General features: G+C 38.9%; 1 protein-coding gene across 6 annotated transcripts in view; it reads right to left on the bottom strand.

The window, feature by feature from the left end:
* Positions 1-26,397, bottom strand: part of RALGAPA2 (Ral GTPase activating protein catalytic subunit alpha 2) — a 280,255-nt gene that overhangs the window by 224,733 nt on the left and 29,125 nt on the right. For all 6 annotated transcript variants that reach the window (XM_084887005.1, XM_084887000.1, XM_084887001.1 and 3 more), the window contains 2 exons: positions 6,323-6,380; positions 1,439-1,482 (listed from right to left, as the gene is read on the bottom strand). In XM_084887005.1, coding sequence (XP_084743131.1) covers positions 1,439-1,482; positions 6,323-6,380 — 102 coding nt within the window. The remainder of the gene's footprint in view (positions 1-1,438; positions 1,483-6,322; positions 6,381-26,397) is intronic.

Raw genomic sequence — 26,397 nt, 5'->3', positions numbered from 1 at the left:
AGTGGCAGTGCTACTCCCATTAACAATGGACTCCACAGCATACTTTCAGACCTGCTAATGAACTGACTACTCATCTGCACAAACCCTACTCATCTGGCCTATCCCCAAGCAGGTAAATTAAGTAGTGACATTACTGAATGCACAAAGCTATTCAGAGTCAGACAAAAAAATAACATGGTACTATGTATACCTAATCAAATAATATTAAATGTAACAAGAAGAAAGTTCAAAATTCTATCACAAGTCTCCAATATTTTTATGATAACTGTATTTAAGGTAGCTAACATAAATAAGGCCAAGAAGAAACATGAGATAACAACCTGACAGGCTTTAACTGTAAGACTATTAATTATAAAATAGGAGGGACAAAATATGGAATCTATCATGAAACTAGAAGTAGCTCGCCTCCCTTTTTCAGCATGTAAGGAATATTTAACATACCAAGTTTAAGTGGCTATGGTGGTTTAAACTGGTATAAAGCCAAAAAATGTAGTAGCTTACTAAACGCACACTCATAACTTAATGAGCTACAAGTGAATTACCTTCTATAAAATATACATCCCAGGCTGGCTTCTTTTGCCAATGATATTTTGGTGCCATCTTATGCCAGCATCAAATCGTTTTTCATTATAAAAGGCATATTTATTTTAAAATAAGACAATTTTAACTTAAATTACAAGATCAATCTGCTGTACATCAATAAATATTCAAGAGGAAGGCTCTGCTATTCTTTCCCATACAACAGTGCTCAAAAATAATTCAGAGACAACAATAATTTTAACAGGATTACTGGGTGGACAGAATCATGCACATTAGCTCTGAAGCTTAGAAAGGAACTGATTCAGCCCCTTCCCTTTTCTGATGATAAAATTGGAACAGTTAGCATCTTGCCACTGGTTCCCTAACTGTATATAGCAGAATCAAAATTAGAATTCTAAACGCCAAATCCCAAGCCAGTTTCTCCTAATAATATTTTAAATGTCTATCACAATAAATTACAATGTAAGAATAAAACTAACAATATTGGCAGTATAATTTCTCAGTTAAAAATAAAAACTAAGCCCTAGCCAGTTTGGTTCAGTGGATAGAGCATTAGCCCACGGACTGTAGGATCCCAGATTTGATTCAGGTCAAGGGCACATACTTCAGTTGTAGGCTTAGCCTGGTTGGGTGCATGCAGGAGGCAACTAATCAATGTTTCTCTCTCTCTGTCTGTCTCTCTCCTTCCCTTCCATTCTTTCTAAAAATCAATGGAAAAATATCCTTGAGTATTACCAAAAAATAAAAAAATAAAAATAAATAAAATAAAATAAAATAAAAACTAAACACTAAGTCAAGTGGTTTTTAAAGTTCTTTTCAAATGGCCTAATTTTGTTACTTTATGGAATAACTTAAAACTAATAAAAAATATCATTACACATTCATCTAAAATAAATACCTTAACAGAATTTCCAGTGTGTAGAAGCTTCTTTAAAGTTGAGCCTGAAAGTTTAAAACAATAGATTAGAAATGGCAGATCTATTTTTAAATTTAAAATCTATTTTTAAAAGAACAGTTTTAGAAAGAAAAAATGTTTTATAATAAAAGATTAAAAATAAAAGGAAGAAGGCTGGCCTTCAAAAACAAAGCAATGTCATGGAAGGAGAGATGTTTTTGAGATAAAAGTACTTTGAATATGAACCTTTCAAAATTCTTTTAAAAGAGTCAAAATGATTCATATTAAGGAAACACAGATGCCCACGCACATTAAGGAATTCTTAAAATAAGAACAAATTTGTACAGTGGGGATATAAGAGCAGAAGGTTTCAACATGACAAGTGGTGATAAGTACCTGAGAGCCTTGCCTGGCCACTTTAAGTATTTCTTAACACCATAAATTCACAAAGATATTTCTACTCCAACTTTACCATTATGAAATCCTTTTCATTTTAATTTTAAAAAATGTATCTGTATATATCTTACCCTTTCTATTTTTAAACTTATCCAAACTATGATTACACCCACCCCATCTCTTCAACCCTACTGATTGCCACTACATTGATTAATGTGAAAAAAAGAATTAATGAGTAAGTAAATTTTAATTAGCTAAGCTGATTCTCTGAATATCTAACTTCTATTGGTTAGCTTTTATTATATTTATAAATTAGCTTAAATGTAAGTGTTACTACTTTTGAGGAGGCAGTAAGAATATCAAGGCTGGGACTTGGATGAGAAGAGAGAAGATTCTGCAAAAAAAAATTAAGGAGGCAATAAAAACTCAGTAGTCAAAACAAATATCTTAATGAAATAGTTTTTAAAATTAATACAGCTGAAACTGGTTTGGCTCAGTGGATAGAGCGTCGGCCTGTGGATTGAAAGGTCCCAGGTTTGATTCCCGTCAAGGGCATGCACCTTGGTTGCAGACACATCCCTAGTAGGGGATGTGCAAAAGGCAGCTGATCGATGATTCTCTCTCATCGGTGTTTTTAACTTTCAAACCCTCTCTCTTCCTCTCTGTAAAAATTCAATAAAATATATTTTTTCAAAAATTAATACAAAAAATCCATGATGAACAACATTAAAATTTTACATAAGTATCAATATTGAGCTGAGTCATACTGCAGACTGGGGTAAAAGGAAAATATATACCACTATATATATTTTTAATGTATTTTTAATGGCCAAATTTCCCCCAAAATTTTAAAATGTTGAAAAAATACTAAACATTTTTTAAAAATCAATATTGAAAAGCATTTTCAGATCATATTATTTAAATATTTTATTTATAAAACAGAATGTATAATAATTTTGCTTTCTTGGTTTTAACAGAACCAAATTCATCAATATTTTCTAAATCTACTTTCTTGCTTATCTCATTTTCAATTCCAAGAATTGCCATTCTTGATAATTTCTACTCAGAAAGAACTGGCAATCATTTAAAGATATTTTTCAAGGCCATAAGTTCACAAAGATAGTTTGAATCTGAATTTAACATTATAAAGTCCTTTCTTAATTTTAATTTTTTAAGAACTCCCTCTATATATCATGCCTCAAACTATTAATAAGAAAAGCAGCATATCCTCCCCAACCAGCAAAGGGGCAAAAACATAGAGAAATGCCCTCTGGGGGCTGGCCTGCAAGGTCTGCTGAAAACTGCCAGTGGAGCAGAAATACAGAACCTTCTGGCACTATAAATGTCTCTGATAAATGCAAGAGAGCAGCAGTCCACTGGAGAAATTTGAAATTAACAAAAATTAACTCAAAATGAATCAAGGACATAAATGTGAAACATGTAAGTATAAAACTTCTAGAAGTCAAAGGAGAAGATCTTTATGATTTGAGTAAAATAGAGCACAGGAAATACAGTTGATAATATTATGCCAGGTGGATGCTTGAAAGATGGATGGATCACTTTCTAAAGCATGACTGTCTATCCACAATGCTGTACACTTGAAACTAAATAAAATAATATTGAATGCCAACTGTACTTGAAAAATAATATATTTTTTAATTTTAAAAAATGTTTATATAGCACTGTTCTTCCTATTACATACAGAATACTAGTCTTAGAATGTAAAAAGCTAAAATAAGTAAGGATAGCAGAAACCTAAAATGTCAGCTATTGACTATTGAAAAGCTTTTTGCACTAGCCTCAGAGATTGTGTAAAAGATGCCAAAGCTAAGACAAAATTTAAGGCACATTCCTTTCCTTTGAAATCTGGAGTTTCATTATAGTTTCTTAATTTCTACAACTAACTTGGTCAATACCTTGAGTGACAAATAGTAATGGTTTTAACAAGTCCAGATAAACTGGGAAGAATGCAAGAGGTATAGTGAATACATATAAAAGTGTAGAATTACAAATATATAATCACTAATAAGCAATTGCGAAATCTGAAAAAGCTAAGAAATCTGAAGTTTTTGTGTAATTTTTTAGTGGACAGGAACTGACCTGCTCTGAACTCATGTGATGTCAATACCTGACTAACCTGAGGTTCCTTTGAATTAGCCCACTGATGATGAATACTCATATGTTGGGCTACATAAGTAATAACTCTCTTGGTGACAGGGTGCTGCCCAGATCCCTAGGAGTGTTATATACAGACATTAACAGTGTGTTAATATTCACTGTACATCAATACACCATAGTGCCATTCTAAATCTGAAATATTCTCATTCCAAAGCACATCTAGCTAGAAGATCATCATAAAAGGGGTGTGGACCTGTCTAACACCAATTCCTACCCAGTTTGATAAATCATGAAAAAAGATACTTATCTGAAAAGAGACTGTTTGATTCAAGTACTAAGTATATAATCATCAGTTATAAGAATTCCTTTACATGTAAATGGTTAAACTTCAGCCATGTTCTGAAACATGGCTCATTCTGAGTATGTTACAGGGCCAGCTTATTCTACATACTACCTAAACTAGATAAACAACACCTGCTCTTATGATGGCTCAGGAGACCTAGTACTTTGTAATCCCAGTCCAGGAATCAGTGTTCCTGGTAAAATGCTATCAAAGCTACTTTTACCAGCAATTTTAATAGTAGCTATGTGGTACTAGGCAGAGGTAAAGTACTACTGCATTCTGTCTAGTACATGCACAAAGTTTCACAACGTATTTAGCAATTTAATTTCCACACATAGTTTCAATAAATTTATTCATGCTGAGAGGAAGCTACCAGTCTTAAGACATTTTAAAGCACTATCTGAAGAAAACGATTATGGTTTTCATATAAATGACAAACGAAATTGAAAGATTATAGCTAACAGAGAATAAACAAAAATACTGCATGTAGTTATTTCTCATTGTCACCAATTCCTGCTATATCATGGAAAATAACAAATCCCCATGATGAATCTTTATATTATACTTAACATTTTTTTTAATTTTACTTTAATTTAAATATACAAAGTCAAAGCATCATTAGCAGAAATGCTATCAACAATTTTCTAAAATTTAAAGAAAAACCTTCTCTGTGTGTTTGAAAGATTTAAAGACCACTGCACTTATCTTTAATAATTTATTCACTCAGTTCAAAAGATGTATGTGCCATATATACTTTACTTTCTTTACATTTATAGCAAACTAGAGGCCCAATGCACGAAATGTATTCAAGGGGCTCAGCCCTCGCAGCCCGAACGGATTGCCTCAGCTCTTGCAGCCAGCTTCACCCGGAAGGTTGTCCGGAAGGTTATCTGGCTATCTGTTCTAATTAGCATATTATACTTTTATTATTATAGATAACTTTAAACTGTTTATATAAGAGTCACTCACATTTTTCACATAATCCTAAATTAAAATTAACATTCTGAATTTTAGAATACATGCTAAATGTGCCATGTTCTTTCAGGTTCCATGTCTTGAGGAGAGGCTATGCTCTCCTCAAATATAATCCTATATAATCCTATTTAATGAAAGGCTAATATGCAAATTGACCGAATGGTGAATGACTGATCGCTATGATGCGCACTGACCACTAAGGGGCAGACGCTCAATGCAGGATTGGTGGTCAGTGCACTCCCACAGGGGAAATGTCACTCAGCCAGAAGCCGAGCTCACAGCTGGCGAGCGCAGCAGTTGGACATCCCTCCAGGGCTCCTGGACTGGGAGAGGGTGCAGGCCGGGCTGAGGGATTCCCCCCACCCCCCGAGTGCCCAAATTTCATGCACCAGGCCTCTAGTCATGTAATAAAGAAAAGTTGTAGGAAATATCAGTCAGTCTTCTAGGGCTAAAGGACTTTAAACAGAAGGTCAAGTTCACAAACAGTATCACAAATTACTCCAGTTGTGCTGTGATTGAGATGTAATGTCCAATGTCAAGAGTTGGACATAAAGGGCAGTCATGGCAACTTGCTCTATTTCAACTTCCCTCTTGCTGCCACATTCTATAGCATTCAAACAGAAGAATTTTGAGTAAATTATTAAAACTTGAAGAACAAGATATTTTTGTAAGTAAAAATGTAAAATTACTTTAAAATTCTCTAGATCAATTTTTCCAAATTTTTTTGCACAGGAATCCCTGGGGCTCTGATTTAAAAACGCAGACTACAATTCAGCAGGTCTGGCTGGGCCTGAAATTCTGCGTTTTTTAACAAGCTCTCTGTTGGGTATGCTGATGCTTCTACCAACCACACTTCAGTGTAGAAAAATATTATATTTTCCTTCAAAGTCCAGGTTGGTCTTGTCTTGGTTTTAACTACTATAGCATAGCCTTGCTGATTTTTCTTGCTATAACCTATCTGGATGGTGTCAATGATTTAAGAAAAAAAAAAAAATACCGACAATTCAATAAGAAGAAATTTATATTATTTTTAAAAAATATTTAATTGTTCTTACCTATACTCTGGTAATGCCACCGAAAGAAAATGCGTTCAGGTAGAAACTGTAGTATTTTCTATAAAAAAATAATAATAACAAAATCATAAGACATAAAAAGAAAATAAACTACAAATGAAATTATATTTTTTCATGACAGTCCCATAGTGATTACTATATATATTTCAGAAAAGAAAAAAAAATGACTTGTAATAACATATATACTGTACTTTATTCTGTACCCCTATGGGAACAGCTTCTTTTACTTGCTCTGTGCAAGCTTCCTGAATGTTTTAAAGAGATTACTGTCCCAAGTTTAATTCCCCCTATAGGTGACCATAATAAGAGGGTGACTGACCATGGATAGAAAGCTGAAGCATAAACAGACAGAGGCTGCCACTAATTCACTCCTTACAGCTTTACAGCAAAGTCTTTCTTTAAAGGGGAATGTGAGGAGCACATCTCTATGTCTGCCACAATAATATGTGAATGATTAATTAGAATATTCTCGCCGAAACCGGTTTGGCTCAGTGGTAGAGCGTCGGTCTGCAACCGAAAGGTCCCAGGTTCGATTCCGGTCAGGGGCATGTACATTGGTTGCGGGCACATCCCCGGTGGAGTGTGTGCAGGAGGCAGCTGGTCGATGTTTCTCTCCTATCGACGTTTATGGCTCTCTATCTCTCTCCCTTCCTCTCTGTAAAACATCAATGAAATATATTTAATTAGAATATTCTCATTATAGGAAGAGACCGTGGAACTAAGAGAAGGGTACCCCATTTCAGGGTTACAATCTATACTGACAATGCTTCTCATCGGCTGGTTGTTGCCTCATACTGAAGGAAGCCTGGGTCCACTGAGTCCTTCCTGTATCTTTTCAGCCTCCTTCTTGAGCAAACGATACAGCATAGACCCAGTATCTTATTTTCTCATGCATTTTCCTCCAAGGGGACTTGGCACATCAGCTACATTCCAGAATCATCTTCTGATCCCATCTTGCCAGTTAATTTTAGACTGTCTTATAGAAAACACTAAGAAAATTACTGTAGAGGTCTGGACAGATCTTATCTTGGACTAGACGAATGCCTGGCATAGCCCACTGTTCTTTAGTCAGGAAACCAATTTGGCACTAAGTCATGCTTTTCAGATTTCAGATATTTCTTTGTTTTCATGATTTAGGTTTCTTTTCTTAGTATGCAACAAAGAAAAAATGTCTTTTTAATATACAGAAAAATAAAGAATACAGCAAGTTGATGTATCTAGATGCTTGGGTACTTTCAGTTAGACACAATAATCTCTAACTTGTTCTGTCAGGCCTATCACCATCATTACTTCTGAATAAAAGTTTTCAGACTTACAAAGTGGATGAATTTTAAAAACACTTAAAAATAAACTCAATAATGTTCAGGTATGAAACACTATGCCCAATGCCAGAGCTACTAAAAACATTTCTAAAGGGACAGAATCTTATAGAACTGAAAGGCCAAAACACCATCCACACTGAAATTTCTTTTTGCACCCAAAATTTCTTTTTGCAATGACCATTTTTATATACTAAGTCTATGAGGTTGGTAAAAATAAAGACCCACACAACCATCTGTGTCTAAATGCTAAGTCTGTCCCCCAGAAAATCCCAGATGAAGCCTACTTCACTGAGGCATATACAATATGGCATTTCTACTGCAACCAATATTCTAAGCTACACTACTGTGAATGCCATATAAACTATTGACACCTTATAGTTTCACTGGAGAGTAAAATAAAAAAAAATTTCAGGAAAGCCACACAGTGTGAATAAATATTACTTTTCAGAAAAACACATGGCTCTGTTTAATGCTCAGTGCTCAGCTACATCTATATGGTAATCCATTATAGCACACTCGAAATCAAAATTAGGTATTACTAACTGATCAGCACAACAGGGAATCTGTCATTCTTTTAACTGATTATCCATAGTTCTTTCTTCTTCAGAACCTACTGCATGACCAGGAATAATGTGAAATATAAGCTGGAGTTTGTACAAGATGCTACGGTGTACTTTAAAATTGCTATCATTGTCCCGTGCACTGAAGGGTCATGAGTTCGATTCCTGATAAGACCACATTCCAGGGTTGTGGGTTTGATCTCTGGTCAAGCGCATGTGTCAGCCAACTGATGGATGTTTCTCTCTCACATCAATTTTTTCTCTCTCCATCCCCTCATTGCCTCTCTCTCTAGAATCAACGAAAAGCATATCCTCAGGCGAGGATTAAAAAGAAAAAAGAAAATTACTGGCTGTAATTAATTTTTTATGGGAAACCGTTTTTCTCAAATAATTACCAAACGATTGCAATATACCACAGTAGATTCACTCTTGATTTCAATTCCACTTAGAAAGGCAAGACAATGAATAATGAGAAAAATATTACATATTAGCTCATATAAGGTACACTAAAGCAATGACCAACAAAACATATCCCAAAGTAGAGGAAAAGGGGAGAAACTTTCCTGAAACTAGCTGCATGACACAGGATGCTAGGTAAAGAAAATGTTGACCAGGAAGAGAACAGAAGTCCAGTAACTTTTTGAGTTACAAATGCTCAGAAAACTATGATGAGAACTGAGTAGTTATATTTAAAAGAAACATCCTGTGCATGCCTGTGCTAAAAGAATAGCCTGGTTTTAGAAGGACCCAAGTGAGTAGGAGCCCAGTGCCATGGACACTTCCAGGTAGACCTCTGGAAAGAGCAATGTATTCTTCAATTGTCCACTCATCTCTTAATAAAAATGACTTGACTTCCTGATATGGACAAGGTATTTTCATTGAGCTCTGAATGTCAACACTTGTTTGGAATCTTAAATTTTAAGAAAAATAGAACTAAAATAAGGAAAAATAAATAAATAAACAAACAAACAAGGAGACCAGAAACAGACTCATAGATACAGAGAATATTTTTATGTTTGCCACACAGGAGGGGGGTTGGAATGCGTAAAAAAGGTGAAAGGATGAAGAAGTATAAATTCAGAGATACAAAATAGTCATGGGAATGTAAAGTTTAGTACAGGAAATACAGTCCATATATATATATATATATATATATATATATATATATATATATATATACAGTCCATCTTTATATATATATAAAGCCAGTGACCGTAACAGCCATAATGACTGTAATGACCAGTTGCTATGACGCCCACTGGGGCCAGCGAACCAGCCTGATCATGGGATCAGGAGGCAGCCGATCAATTATTCTCTCATCATTGATGTTTCTACTTTTCTCTCCCTCACCCTTCCTCTCTAAAAATCAATAAAAATATTTTTAAAGAAATAAAAAATAAAAACACCTGAAGCTAATATAAAATATTGAATGAAAAAATATAATTTATTTTTTTTAATTTTAGAAATTTTAAAAGTTAAAAAAAAAAAACACTTGAAACTAATACAAAATAATGATTGGAAGCTGCAATGAAAAATTTTTAAAGAATTAAAAAAATAAATAATTTTAAAATTACGGTATACAAAAATAAAATTTCATTAACTTTTCTATATCATGCTATTTTAATTCTGAATAATTTAAATTTGTATGAAAAGAAAAAAGGGAGACCATCCTTGAATTGGATCCTAAAGGATATACAAGAAGGGCATTTTAGTCCAACTAAGGAGTATGGCGGTGTGAGTAGAGGGGGTGGAGAGAGGAGAGATCTGCTGCTTTGTCTGGGGACCTTTGAAAAGGTTGCCAGAGAGGACAGAAGTAAGAAAGAAGATGAGGGATGGATTGGGAGGGAAAGGCAGGTCAGGAAGGGCCTTTGAAAGCCTTGCTAAGGAGTGCTAAAGGCCCAGGAGTCAGAATTACACTGCGCAGAGAGCATTCCGGATAGGTAAGGCAGAAAGAAGGAGCAGAAGATCACAGACCAAAAGACTAATTAGCAGATAGTCCAGTAGGGGGAAACTGAGGCTCTGAACAAAGACCGAGGTAATATCCAGATGAAGGTATCTAAAAGCACCTACATAAGCTGTACAGAACCTTGGAATAGAGAAAAACACTAACAATAGTGATCAAAATAAATAGACAGATACAAGTAGAAAACCATTTTTATTAGATACAAAAAAATGCAATGTTGAGCTGTACACTTGAAACCTGTATGATTTTGTGAACCAATGCCATCCCTATAAATTCATTTCTTAAAAATGCAATATTCAAAATCTTGGAAGCATATGCATTTGAGAGACTGTAAGGTTATTTTTTCACTTTGCTTAAATTAAGATCGTGCAAAGGTCTAATCTCTTTTTAAAGAAAACCAAATTACACTCGACTCTTGCTTTACTTTTAATGAGAGAACATCCACAGACCTTCACAAATGTTCAAATTGACAGCATGTAATTCTATCCACAATATGTTGTTTTGCCCTGAATGAAGCACTGAAACAGATTCAGGAGGAGACTTTTTACAAAAGGATCTTAGATGGGAGATTTGTCACAACCAAATCTGCATCCTCTTCTTCATTTCAAGCTTCTATTTTCTGGCTAAAAACTACATTTTTCAGATCTCTTCAATTCTGGTACCAGTACAAGTTGGCTGTCTTTTCTGTGCCATTCTCTCTCTCTCTCTCTCTCTCTCTCTCTCTCTCTCTCTCTCTCTCTCTATATATATATATATATATATATATATATATATATATCCCTCCCCCTCCCTCTCTCCCTTTCCCTTTCCCTCTCCCTCTCCCTCTCTCTCTCTCTCTCTCTCTCTCTCTCACACACACACACACACACTCACACACAATCACTTCCAGAGAGTTTTTAGGTTAAATGACGACTAGAAATCACAAAGCCCCTATGAGGTACCCACATGGTTCCCACCACCTAGAAACTTAAAGGATGTAAATGCTCACTTCAGTGCCATTAGGAAGTATCACAGTCCTGCACTCATCTCTGGACTGGCCACGCCTCCAAGTTCACTCAGTGAAAGTCCACAGGAGCAGCTGTGGCCCTGCAGGCTTCAAGCCAGACTATTCCCTTCCAACCAGTCTAGTGTCACAAGCACATCAAACACTAGGTGTCACTCTGCAACAGCCTCCATGCTACACATCCAAATAAAACAAAAGCTATAGAAAATTTATAACACAGCAAATATTTATACAACTCCTTCCTAAATTTATATATATAAAATCAACTCGCCCAAGTTGTGTTAACACATTAATTCCAATCAAGTTAAAGGAAAACACTCTACTGATCGTCTGTCGTTCTAACAATAAATACAACACACTCACGTTTTATTGTGAATTTTCCATATAATTTAGCCCTGGTGCGGTTCCCACCATGTGCCCTTAAAGGTTTTCTTAGAAACACTTGCTACTGCTGCCTCCCGGAGGACCTGCTCCGGGGAGTGTCAGTTACCAATGAGCCAAGTGAGAGGGACCAGCAGGCCTCTAAGCTCAGGGCACCTGGGCTGCAACAGATAATCACAAGCATGTAATTTCAGACTTTCACAAACATCTTATCTCCAGTTTCCCTTCCCCAAAGGCAGACTGAGTAATTCAGTGTATCCTATTGGTTGAATCCCAAGTTTCACACCTAAGTCTTGAGACATAAGGAACACTATAGTCTTGATCATTAAATTTAGAAAATAAAATTTCCATTGAAAATGGTTCCTTTCAACTCATACACTTGTAATTTAATTAAAATTATGAATGTGCTATAATAATATGATCAAATTTTAACCACAAACAATGCATTCAAAGTGTCTCCAGAAGGGACTAGATGTTTATGTTTGTTGCTATCTTCCAGTTTGCAGAGCTCACAAACATTTCATGGTCAAAAGTGAACACCAGACCCTGGCTAGTGTGCCACACACTGAAGGGTAGTGGGTTTGATTCCCAGTCAAGGGCAAGTACCTGGCCTGCTGGTTGGATCCTGAGCCCAGGTCGGCGCTCATGCGGAGACAACTGATCTATGTGACTCTTTCATATCAATGTTTCTCTCTATTTCCTCCTCTCCCTCCTCATCATCTAGAGTTGTTCCCAACCAAAAGCTCAACAGTAATAAAAACTTAGTATGACTAATGTTATGAAGAGAGCCAGAAAAAGTATGACCATCTGTGACCACTTAAAATACATATAACACATTAAAATATGCCCCATTGTCAAAAAAGTGGCCCAATATTCTGGTCATGATAACCAGTGGCACTGATTCTGCCTGCCAAGGAACTCGGGGCAGCTTTGGGAAGGGAAGATGGCTGAGAGGGGTGTCTCTGTCTTTTTTTAAATGTTCTCCAGGATATCTGAACTGACACTGGCCTTTCTCAGTTGCTATCCAACATTTAGAGAATTATGGCAGTGACCTAGGAACTACAATACATTCCAAACTGGAACCATTCTTTAAAAAGAAAAAATCTATTGAAGTCTCCAAATATTTGAATTCAATAAGATTTTAAATTCCAAGGATTTATGAAGAATCTGTTTTCCCTGTTCATGTTATTTGTTCTTGTCCCTCCTCCACTCAATAACAGTAAAATGTTCCTTTAAGGAAAAAAAGCAATAGAGTGAGAAATGTGTGGAAGGAAGTCCTTCACCGGTCTGTGGGGAGGAGGGAGCAGCACGGAAATATTTCTGAACACTGCACAGGCTGGAATAAGTAATAGAAAAAAAACAACAGAAGCCATAGAAAAGGTTAATTGTCAAAATAAAATTCTGCTGTCTTTCTATGTGTTATTTGCTCATGAGAAGAGGTATTGGCCATTGCATTAAGAGAGAAAAAGAATTTTGATTTAAAGGACATCTGCCTTGAGTGAGTTAACTTGCCTATGATTCAACCTGCACAGAACCTCTGCAGGAGATTCTAAGTTGTTTTCATTTTCAAAGATTATAAAAGATAAGCAGTCCCACCAATAGAAGAAGGGAGAATGTGTGTGTGTGTGGGGAGGGGGGGGGGTAGGGGAGGAAGGTGTTGGAGAAGAAATGGAAGCAAACATCTCACAATTATTTGGATTACTATTATATTCATAATTCTACTTTTTCTTCAGGCAATTCTTCATTATTAACATCTGAGGTAGAGTGATGCTATTAAATGTAAAAAGTTATAAATATATGCATTTATATGTGAAATAAAAATCAATATTCAAATTACAGTAGGGCATATAAAAACCAATTGTATGGAATGAAAATCAGCTATTTGTTTCCCCTTTTGCAATACTCCAGGCACTGCACTGGATCCAAGTGTGTTATATTCAGGAAAGCTATTAAAAGTCCTTTCCCCATATTTTGAAAAAAAGAATCAGAGGCTAAACCAGCTATCTATATGCTCGCTTGTAACAATGAAGAACAAGAGACCAAGTGCTGAATTTCATTAAAATAAGACAGAAATTCCATGCCAGCCTTGCATTCACTGCAGGTTAATCATGACTCCCAAATATAACTGCACCCAGCAAGACTCTACACACAGGAGTCCTGCTCCAATCCAGCATTACCTCCACCTCCACACGGCAGGGGGGGGAGGGAGGGGAGGGGGGGAAGGGGGGCTGGGGACAAAATTCACAAGCCTACAGTACATTTCAGACAACCAAACTGTCATCTTCAATAGTAAAGGAAAACAAAAACTACGGACCACAGTATTATGCCCCTTCCACTGTCTACCCCTGAAGCAGCCCACATATCCTCTGCTCTCTGGGCATCTCACCTACTGTTGTTCACCTCTTATGTCCATGTTTCTCCTGCCCGATCTCACCCACCAAAAAAGGGGTAAAGGAGAAACAGTGGGCATCACCCTGAAATGACACCAAAAGTATTTTCTTTATCTTGGGGGTGAGGGTGAAGGTTGAGAGAAGGTGGAAAATGTGGTAGGGAGATAAACTATGCTGTAATTTGTCCATTATTTAAAATATTATTGTCATCCTATATAATAAAAGGCTAACATGCAAATGGAACAGCGGAACAACTGGTCTCTATGATGTTCACTGACCACCAGGGAGCAGATGCTCAATTCAGGAGCTGCCCTCTGGCTGTCAGTGCGTTCCCATAGGGAGAATGCCACTCAGCCAGAAACCAGGCTCTAAGGGACACCTCCAAGGGCTCCTGGACTGTGAGAGGGTGCAGGCTGAGCTGAGGGACCTTCCCCTCTCCCCACCCCCACCCCGAGTATATGAATTTCGTGCACCAGGCCTCTAGTCTTAAAATAAACATGAAAAGAGTAAAATAAAATTGTGTGTGGCTTTTCAATTTTGTGTGTACAAAAGGCCACTTTAAAGTCATGTGTTCCCAACCTATGATTATAAATAAATGCTAAGGACACTGTGGTAACAATGCCTGAGAAGCCCAGGGAAACCATTTCTGTAAAACACTAAACCTTAAGTCCCCTGCCCTGAGGATTAACCAGTGTTTAACAAAGAGGAGTCTTTCAAATGAGATAACGAGGCTCTGTTGGGAGACTATAGAGCTTCTCTACCTAATCAGCAGCCACTTGCAACAGAAATTTAAATTAAGTTACTTAAAATTAGAATGTAAGTCACTCAGACCAGCCACATTTCAAGCACTAAACAGCCCATATGGCTAGTGGTTACCTAACTGGATAGAACTGTGGACGAGAGGGGCCACATGCTGGCCTGACAAGCTCAGGAAGGCCTACATGGCGGTCTTGCAAACCCAGAGACCTGAAGTCACCACAAAGGATGGTCTGAAATTAAACTTTAACTAAAAGCAGTTATGGTGGGTAGTTAAACCCTAGGCCAGTATCTTCACTGTGACAAGGTCAATCTATATCTTAACTGAACTTAATTGTCTTTTTGCATCTACAATAACATATCATTGAAATATCAGGGTAACTTGTAACTTTCCTTTTTCTGGACCCTCCAGGGCACAACCAATTTCCTGGGCACCAGGGGAGATACCACAAATCCCTTCATTGCTATTGTTATCATGTTAATTGTTGACTGTTAACTATCCTGCACCCACCTAAGTAACGTATCTTTCATTTTACTTTTTATCCAGTCCCAGAGGTTTCCCACTTGTTTTCTCCTGCCTCTCTAATCTATCACTAATGGATTTCACGTAACCCACCAATATCTCCTCCTTTGATTGCAAAGATTAAAAATAAATGAAAAACAGCCATTCTCTGGAGCATTATCCCGATCCATTGAGATTCTGCTTCCTGGCAATTGTCGACTGTTTGGCTCAAATAAACTCACAAAAATTCTTAACATGTTTGAATGCTTTAGCAGAGCAGATATAGAATATTCCCAGCATCACAGAAAGTTTTATTAAACAGAGTTGCTCTAGAGGAAAAACCCACTGAGATGTTTAGATATGCAAAGGCTAATCAGAGTCAAATCAGCTTAATATTGAAAACTAAATGAAAGCATAAAACTAAATTTCAAGCTAAAAATGACTTCCCTTGTGAACTTCTTGTTTTGAAGACTTCAAACAAAGCTACATGTGAAGTATCCTAAGTGGAGAGAGCTGGAAGAGACCCTAGAGTTCATCTAGTCCCATCCCTCACTTTATGTACATGGAAGCCAAGGTAAAAGAGCCACTAAGTACTGATACCATTGTAATTAACTAGTCTATACTAATAAAAGGACAATATGCAAATTGGTCAGGATGCCCTCACAGTAACAACCCAACAATAGGCTTCGAGGGGCAACAAGGCCAGCAGGGAGGTTAGTGAGGAATGTCCAAATGACTGAACAGCAGGCTGTATGGGGCAACTAGGCCAGCAGCGGGGAGTGGGGGTGACCAGGCCAGCAAATGGGGGCAGTGAGGGGTGATCATGCAGGCAGGCAGGTGAGTGGTTAGGAGTCAGTGGTCTCAGATTGTGAGAGGGACGTTCGAGGGGGTCCCAGATTGGAGAAGGTGCAGGCTGAGCTAAGGGGACCCCCCCCCCCTCAGTGGGCCTCTAGTTATAAATAACAGGAAAGCAGTAAAGGGGAGGGTCAAATATTATGGACATGCCATTTGTGTAGCTTTGCCAGGAAGCTGCAGTTTAACACTCTAGAGATCTGCTCCTCACAGATCCTGGGGGAAGGGACTGGACAAAGGAAGAATAGACACAAGCCCAGTAAGGTCAAGGTGATGTGGGAAGGTACCTGCTTTCAGTAACACCTGAGAACATGTCACTGGCCAGAGCACACAGGCCACTGCAAGTACAGGAAGATCTGAGATACTTAAACTCCTAAACAGAGGAGCTGGTGATCTTTGTTCCTGCACTGCAGGGCTGGCTCTATGCTCCATAGGCCATATGGACTCCACACACAGTGGACTAATGGGCTGTGACTAGACTAATGCTGTGCCGGACCCAGCTCCAGGAATGGAAACACTGGCTTTGCTTCTAGCTTTGTTGAGTCCCTAGCTGTACCTCTTCCAGGACTGGATGAAGGGAAATGGGACTTTGGAAACACAGGGATGTAATCTCATCCTTCTGTGGGGGCCTCAGTGATAACAAACTCCCACTAGCAACAGAAAAAGACCATCTACGCATTTCTCGGATAAAGTATTTTAAAAAATTTTATTTTTATTGACTTTTAGAAAGAGAAAAGGAGAAGCATAGAGAGATAGAAACAAAGATGAGAGAGAAACTTTGGCTGTTTCCCAAACATCCCCTACTGGGGATAGAGCCTGCAACCCAAACCAGTGAGTAACCTCAACCACTGAGCCACACCAGCCAGGCTGATAACAGTATCTTAAAGCCATGAAGCTTGTTCGTGTCAAAACCTGATCTAAACCTAGCTACATTTCTACCTTTTTTTCCTATCTCTTTTACCCAGAGAATTTTAGGTAAAAAAGAAAATGTTTTTAACACAAAAATACCAAATAACTGCATTGAATATAAGTTGAGAATTTAATACAACAATAAATATTAATAGGTGCAAATCTCTGTGAGGCATACAAAAGATTATAAGTAATGGTTGCTGGCCTCAGGAACTGTATAGTCTCATTAGGAGGCTAAGACATAGCCATCTTAAGGGAAAACTAAGAACATCCAGCTATAATCAAATCGTAACAAGCAGGGGTATATCATACGTGTTCACAGAAAAGAATGGGCAGCTCTAGCAGGAGTTGCCAGAAGAAATTGGGGGAATGGGCCAGCTGAGGAGGAAAGCAAAGGGCAGTCCCTGGAAAAAGAATTGCATAAACCAAGAGGCAGAAGTGAAACTATGCAAAAGGAGGTAAAGGGGCAATAAGCAAAGTAGCACGTTGTGTGTGACAGAGCACTCCCACAGAGCAACACCAACAACAAAACGGGAACAAGAGCTGCACGGGGACCCCAGAGGGGACTCTAGGTTTCCAACCAGACTGGGCCACACTTTACAGATTATAAGAACAAGTTCAGGTCCCTAGGAAGGAAAAAAGCAGTGTTTATTTAATTTGAAGGGGTAATTTGAATAAATTTAAAAATTAGGAATCTAAAAATCAAATGTCCTGTATGTTGTGATTTCTGATTGTGATATTTGAAAAACAGAGGAATGAGTAGCATTCTGAGGCCAGAACATGTATAAATTTTAAAGTTAAATCTTTTCCTTTATCAATGTATATTGTATTTTAATTGGGGGGGGGGGGCGCTAAGGAAATGCCTCACTATCACAGTCTAGAAGTTTTCTTAACCCATTTACAAAGAACTCCAAATGACTCCATTTCTCTACTAAAGGGGGATGGCACATACTATAGCAGTTTGAAACATTTCTGTAATAACTATATTTTCTGTATTCTTAAAAAAACACTATATTTTTATTTATTTCAGAGAGGAAGGAAGTGGGAGAGTTAGAAAGATGATGAGAGAATTATCAATAGGCTGCCTCCTTCACATCCCCCACCGGGGACCCAGCCCACAACCCAGGCATATGGCCTGACCAGGTCAAGGCTCAACCTCGGAGCCACATCCAGCCTGGCAGTATTATTGATGTTCTGACATTCTGGGGCCTTGCTGACCTAGGAAAGACTGCCCCTCCTTTGTTAGTTAATTCCTAGAGATAGTACCTGCCAGCATATTCCAACCAACCAAGCAACCAAGCAACCAATCCCAAATCTACACCCATCTCCTTCTATGGGCTCTCACAGTCTGGGACTCTATTCCCTGCCTACATCACCTAAGGACCAAAGACTGGACAACTAGGGATCATCCTACAACCTAGCGCCCACCAAAATTATTCAAATTATCCCATCCAAAGCCTGCTTATTAGCTTGCTTGCCTTACCTTGCCCATTCTTTCCTGAAAAAAGAAAAACACAATAAAGGCTCCTAACCTCAGTTCCCATCTGCCTACTCTACCATGGTGCTTCTCTGTACAGCCCTAACAGGGCATGGCATGCTTCCTGCTACTAGGGAACTGTGAGTAGCATAAACACTTCTTGCTTCACACCAACCATTTTCGTGTCTGTGTGTCTTACCAAACCTGGTTACAACAAATTCATGTACTATGAAAATAACCCCTCATCTGCAGAATCCAGAAAGTTCTCAAAGTCAAGTGAATTATTTGAACTTAAAGCCCATTCACCAGGTGCCTAACATTTCTACACCAATTTCCCTTTCCCCTATGCAGGTAACCACCTCAAGGACCACATTCAGAATTTTCTGTGACTCAAAAGGTTATTACTAGAACTCTAACATATGTCCATTCTTATAAGTGGACTCTTAAGTTTACCAGGAAATTTAACATATACTCAATGAGAGCAGGGGGTTCTGTCTTGCCCACTGTCATCATTCCAGCACCTAGAATTGTGACTGACCCATAGTAGGTAATCAATGAATGTGTATAATAAAGAATAGGTATGTGTTGGTGTAGATGGCCTTGAGAAGCAGGAGAATATCAAGACTCCTAAGTGATAGGCATCATGGAATTGTTAGGAGCAAAAATAGAATACTGGGGACTAGTTATAGTTATCCTATACTAGAAGCCCAGTGCATGAAATTTGTGCACAGGGAAGGGGGAGTGTCCCTCAGCCTAGCCTGCATCCTCTCCAATCTGGGACCCCTACTGGGATCGGGCCAATCTCACAATCCAGGACTGCTGGTTCCCAACTGCTCGCCTGCCTGCCTGCCTGATTGCCCCTAACCACTTCTGCCTGCCAGCCTGATCACCCCCTAACCATTCCCCTGCCAGCCTAATTGATGCCTCACTGCTCCTCTGTTAGCTTGATTGCCCCTTGCCCTCCCCTGCAGGACTGGTCACCCCTAACTGCCTTCCCCTGAAGGCCTGATCACCCCTAACTACCCTCCTATGCAGGCCTGGTTCCCCCCAACTGCCCTCCCCCACAGGCCTGGTACCCCCTTTCCCCCCAACTGCTCTCTCCTGCAGGCTGGGTCCCCCCCAATTGCCCTTCCCTGCAGGCTTGGTTGCCCCCAACTTCCCTCCTCTGCCGGCCTGGTCACCTTTAACTGCCTTCCCCTGCAGGCTTGATCACCTCCAACTGCCCTCTCTTAAAGTCCTGGTCCCTCCCAACTGCCCTCCCCTGCTGGCTTGATCGCCCACAACTGCCCTTCCCTGCCAGCCATCTTGTGGCGACCATCTTGTGTCTACATGAGGGCAGCCATCTTGTGTGTTGGAGTTACAGTCAATTTGCATATTATTCTTTTATTAGTTTGGAGGCCTGGTACATAGGTGGGAGCCAGCTGGTTTGCCCTGAAGGGTGTCCCGGATCAGGGTGGGGTTCCCTTGGGGCGTGGAGCAGCCTGGGCGAGGGGCCTGTGATGGTTTTCAGGCCGGCCATGCCCCCCAGCAACCCAAGCAGAGGCCCTGGTATCTGGGATTTATTTATCTTCTATAATTGAAATTTTGTAAGCCTTGAGCAGAGGCCAGGACCGGCCAGAGTGGGCAGGAAGTTTGGCTTCCTCCATTGCTGTGGTCACAGCTATCTTGATTAGGTTAATTTGCATACTCACTCCTGATTAGCTGGTGGGCGTATCTTGTGGGTGTAGTGGAGGTATAGGCAATTTGCATGTTTCTCTTTTATTAGTGTAGATAATAAAAGGTTAATATGCAAATCGAATGAAAGGCAGAACGACTGGTAGTTATGATGCACACTGACCACCGGGGACAGATGCTCAATGCAGGAGCTGCCCCCTGCTGGTCAGTGTGCTCCCACAGGGGGAGCACTGCTCAGCCAGAAGCTGGGTTCATGGCTGACAAGTGCAGCAGCAGTGGCAGGAACCTCTTCAGCCTCCGCAGCGCTAAGAATTTCTGACGGATGGACATCCCCGAGGGCTCCCAGACTAGGAGAGGGTACAGGCTGGGCTGAGGGACCTGAGTGCACGAATTTCGTGCACCAGGCCACTAGTTATAAATATTAATCATACTCTGTTAACTGTGATTACCTTGTTGTGATTAAAGAAAGGACATTCTAACCTGGCTGGGAGTTGTACTCCACCCTCCCCCGTCTCTCTGGTACCTGGGAGTCAACCTTGGACCTGGCAGTTAACCTTGGAATACGGTCCATTCTCATTCAAGAATTGCCTATTAACAGGGACAGATTAACAATCTTGTTGCCCAAATAATGGAGTCCTACCTTAGCCCCTATTGCCCTTCCCCATGCCTTCAATCCCTACTTCCCTATGTAATCTTTGTCCTACCCGATATAAACAGCTGGCCTATGGGGGGTTGCAGTGCAGATTTTCATGGATGACCTACTGCTCTCCCATAACTCTGGCAGTATTAGAATAAACGCTCATATATAATTCAACCCTCTCTTTGCTGAATTGGCTCGAGTAGTGACAGGCAGCATGGACCCATTCGTTGTCCATGCAGTTTCAATAGTAAATTAAAGAAATAGGCTCTAGAGTTGGACAGAGGTTCTATCTCTTTGTAGCACTTGATACTGGTACAATGTTGGACAAGTCACTTCAAAAGGCAAAGGTCCCATTCTTCTATCCATAAAAACTGGCAAGAAAGAATAGAATCTATTTAAGATGGAAGGGGTTAAACAAGATGGCCCATGTAAAACATTTACATTCTAGTCAAGATGACAATGTGTTATAATAATATAACCCCTCTAATGTATGAAATAATTATTGTGTGAAATGTTTGCTGTATGGAAACCCCCAGTACTCTGTAACTTTCAAAATTAATGAACACCCCAATATCTTGATATAAAAGCTCTGCGCCCTTAAAGTGTAAACACCCTGCTCCCAGCATAAGGCACACAAGTTGTTTACTGCGGTCTATATAACCCCAGGACCAGCTTCAGTTGTGGTCTCCTGCCTGATAGAGGAGGACTCCATGTCACTCCAAGAGACAAGCCCCTGATTGCTCTGCTGTGTGAGCCTGAACCAACTGCAGCTGCCTGTCTGTCTCCATCTTCGTTGTCTGTCCTTCAGTGTGCATCGCCGGGTAGCCTTTGCTGGAGCCTAGGACCCACTAGGAATAGGTAAATAAACCCTGTGTGATTTCATACTAATTCTGTCGTGTGTGTCATGTGTTCTGGTTCGGCTCAGCTGTCTAGGCATTGAAGTACCAGGGGATAGGCCGTTATTGCTGACTCCTGGTCACCTGTGTTTGTCCAACTAAGTCTAGATAGATAATCAATTAATTGGGGCATAATTGGGACACAACGTAAATTCATTTTATGGAGTCCCACACTCCCATTTGGAACACATAGCAATGACAGATAAAATATTTTCAAAAAAAGAGTAAAATTAGTCATAATCTCAATAAAAAAATGTGACTAACATCTCCACGTACCAGCTACAACAGAAACATTAAACGATATACAGATTTGAAGCCAGGAGCAAAGGTGGCTGGAGGTCAACTCCCAAGGGGTACGAATGCTCCCACTGGAGACAAAGGCAACAGAAAGGTCTGCTCACTGCCTGAAACTGCAACTTGAACTGGTCTGGCAGCCTTGATTGCACATCACTGTCTTTATCAGAGCACTGCAATGTCTCCAGTATCTCCCACACCGAAAAACTACTGTTTCCTTTTTCAAAGTTTCCCCTCCAGATTGCCCCTGACTTAAAAAGGCAGACAGCAGGTATCCTTACATGCTCCTCTTTCATGCTGTGGATGAAAAGGGGCCACAGGCTAACCTGACAAGCTCAGGGAAGGCCTGCACAGTGGCCTTACACACTCAGAGAGCTAAAGTAACCACATAAGATGGTCTAAAATTAAAACTTGTTAACTCAAAGCAGTTCATGGCAGGCAGTCATGTCCTAAGTAATCTTTCCCTTCATGGAACATGTCTATTGTCTTTTTGCATCTGTCATAACATACCTTAGACTGTCCTGGCCACCCCATCCCCTCAAAGCACAGGTACTAAGTCTCCTCATTGTTATTGTTATTATTATTGTTATTGTTATTGTGTTAATTGTTAATTGTTAACTAACCTGTATTCACCTGGGTAAAAAAAAAGTATGTGTCTACCATTTCATTTTTCATCCAACCCCAGGCGTTCCCCCCACTCCTTTTCCTTCTCCTGCCTCCCTAATCTCTCACCAATGGATTTCATGTAGCCCATTTAAGCCTTCTCTTTTGATTGTTATTTATAAGATAAGATGCATAACTGCCATTCTCTGGAGCATTATCTCAATCCACTGAGGTTTTACTTCCCAGAAATTATCATCACTTTGGCTCAAATAAACTCACAAAAATTGTCTACAAGTTTGGATGTTTTTTACATTGGTAATACCTTCTTAACTTTATGCTTTCTTCCAATCCATTTCTTACTTTTATAAGTATCTTTATACAGTATCCATTCTGTGATTTAACAGAAAGATTTTCCCAATTATGCACACCTTGATAAGTATTTACCTCCAAATCCTCATAAACCATCTCTTTACACAGCACTAACTTATAGAAAATATCAATGACGTTACTTAATTTTCAGCATTAACTATTCAAAATTACATTCTAAAACCAGAGACAGAGAGAGAATATGAGAATAAACAAAAATAATGCAGGTTCATTGTTCACTCCCATTTACTAGGCAAAATGAGAATTTTATGAGCTTTGATAATATGTTTGTTCTATTATATAAGCAACTAATCCTCTGTAGCTGGTAATGGATCTGCAGTAACACCCTCCCTAATCTAGAATTTTTGGACATGAGAAAAAGGTATTGAAACTTCCTCTGTGGGAACAGAGGGTCTCTGATGGCTATGTTGGAGAACAACTAGACCTGAGATCAGTGACAGCAAGTGCAATTCTCAAAACATTTCTAGATTGTGAAGGACATAGGGAAACTATCTTAAAAAATAGTAGGAGAGAAAGTAGAAGGGAAGAAGAAAGGTGGCAGAAGGAAAGTGAACCAAAACCTGATCTGTAAGCAACAAGCTCAAGAAAAACACTGCATGGTACCGGAGCTAATAAAATTCCACAGTAGTATCCATAGATGTCTGTGCCCTCCAGATCCCAGTTCCCACCAAATGGGAAGTTTGAGAAGCTGAACCTGAGATGCCATTAAATGGAGCAATAGTGATCCCAATCAACAGCACTCCCATACTTCTGGCAAAAGCAAAGACAAAACCCTCCGGGGGGGGGGGGGGGAGTATTAAAACAGATTATATCTATATTTTATTAAATCTGACCTCAAAATCACATCTCAAAACATTCAGAAAAAAAAAAAAAGCCACTGTGAGAGACAGCAGAAATAAGCAACAAATGTAGACAATTTCAGGTATTAGAATAATTAGATACAGACTACAAAATTTTGCATGTTAAATGTTTAAGAAAATAAAAGATTTCTGAAAGTGAACAAGGATCAAGAGACTATCAAAAGCAACCAGCCACATATAAATTCCAAACCAAAAGAAGTTAAAATGGGAGAAAGAATCACTGAAATTCAAAGCTCAATAGAATGGTTAAGCAGCAGATTAGACCCAAATGAAGAGAGTTACAAATTACCCAGAATTCAAGACCAGGAAATAGAGAGAAGAGAGGATAAAAGCAAGCTTAAGAGACATAGAAGACAGATCAAGAAGTTTAAATCAGAATCCTAAGAAATGTGGCCAGGAAAAATAGAAAAGAATTAATACTTGAGAATACAGTAGCTGAGAATTTTACAGAAATTACAAAAGATTTAAATTCAGAAATACAGGAAGCACATATGTACCAAGCAAAATAAGAAATTTTCATCAAGATATTTTGTGGTAAAACTGCAAAACACCAAAGATTAAGAAAAATATTGTAAGAGAAGCCAGACATAAAAGGCATTTATAGGAACAACTGAACTGAGAGCAGAGTTTAAAACTTATAATGTCAACTAGACAAATATAATAAAATTACACCTGTCAAGTGTAACACAAATATACTGAGTTATCAGATTATTATGATCTCTGAACGCATAATAATCTGGCCACACAGTGTATATCCTTTATAATAAAAGGCTAATATGCAAATTGTCCCCTCAACCAGGAGTTTGACCAGCAGGCAGGCCGGCCAACCACCCATGTCCCCTCCCCCTGGCAAGGCTGGCCAGACCCCACCCATGCACAAATTCATGCACCAGGCCTCTAAGACACACACACACACACACACACACACACACACACTCTGAGTGGCCAGATTATTATGCATTCAGAGATCATAATAATCTGGCAACTCAGTGTACTTTTACTAGTACTACCACTTAGACTACTACTAGTCATAATGTGTCTACTGTCAATAACAACTGTTTGAAGACATTGAAGATTAATCTAGAGTAGATAAAACTGAAGAGATTATGGCCCCTAAAAAAAGGTCATGGCAAATAACTGAAAACTTCGATGATAAGAACAAATTCTTAGAAAAATATAATTTATCAAACCTGATTCTAAGAACAAATTCTTAGAAAAAAACGTTATTTATCAAATAAAAAACTAGAATACTAAAATAATCCTAAAACTATTAAAGAAATTAAATGAGTGGTTAAAATATTTCCATTAAACCGAAACTGGTTTGGCTCAGTGGATAGAGCGTCGGCCTACGGATTGAAAGGTCCCAGGTTCGATTCCAGTCAAGGGCATTTATCTTGGTTGCGGGCACATCCCCAGAAGGAGGTGTGCAGGAGGCAGCTGACCGATGTTTCTCTCTCATCAATGTTTCTGACTCTCTGTCCCTCTCCCTTCCTCTCTGTAAGAAATCAATAAAATATATTTAATATATATATATATATAGCCAAAACCGGTTTGGCTCAGTGGTAGAGCGTCGGTCTGCAGACTGAAAGGTCCCAGGTTCGATTCCAGTCAGGGGCATGTACATTGGTTGCGGGCACATCCCCGGTGGGGGGTGTGCAAGAGGCAGCTGGTCGATGTTTCTCTCTCATCGACATTTCTAGCTCTCTATCTCTCTCCCTTCCTCTCTGTAAAAAATCAATAAAATATATTTTTTAAAAAGGTTTTATATATATATTTCCATTAAAACAATAAAAAAGCACACGATTTTCAAATGGCTTTTATTAGAAAAGGCTAAAAACACTCCAGAAACAGAAATGGCCCTTACCGGTGCTCAGTGGTTAGAGCATCCTGGGAGGAGCTCCCCAATCCCCATGCATCAAAAGTCATAAGTTCAATTCCTAGCCAAAGGTATGCACCTAGGTTTCAGGTTAATCACCACCCTGACTGGGGCATGTGTGGGAGGCAACCAATCAATGTGTCTGTCTGAGTGATGTTTCTTTCTCTCTCTCTGACTCTGTCTCTCTCTATCTTTCTTTCTCTCTCAGTTTCCCCTCCCTCCCTCCCACTCTCTCTCTCTAGAAATCAATGGAAAAAATACCCTTGGGTGAGGATTTAAAAACAAGAAGAAATGCTTCACAACAGGTTCTATAACCTTTACCACAGGATCATTCATAAACAGCATGAGGAAGGGAAAGTTTAAATCCACCTCAGTTGTGAACATAGATTTAAAAATGCAAACACAATATTAGTCTCCCAAAAATTCTGAACTACATTCATCACATTAATATTTATAAAGAATCATCATGTTATCACAACAATGCAGAAAAAAATATTCAAAACTTCAAAACCCATCTATGATTTTTTATAAATCTTACCAAACTAGGAATAGAAACAAATATCCTTAACCTGACAAAGTACCTAACCAAAAATGTACAGAAAACATTATTCTTAATGATGTAATGTAAACATTACATCATTTAAAGAGAGATGTAAACTCTCTTTAAATCAGAAACAGAATGTCTATTTACCAATGTACTACAGAGCCAGTG

The sequence above is a fragment of the Pipistrellus hanaki genome (assembly GCF_964339955.1).
Source record: "Pipistrellus hanaki genome assembly, chromosome: 6".
Classification (NCBI taxonomy): Eukaryota; Metazoa; Chordata; class Mammalia; order Chiroptera; family Vespertilionidae; genus Pipistrellus; species Pipistrellus hanaki.
This window is presented reverse-complemented; position numbering and strand designations above follow the sequence as displayed.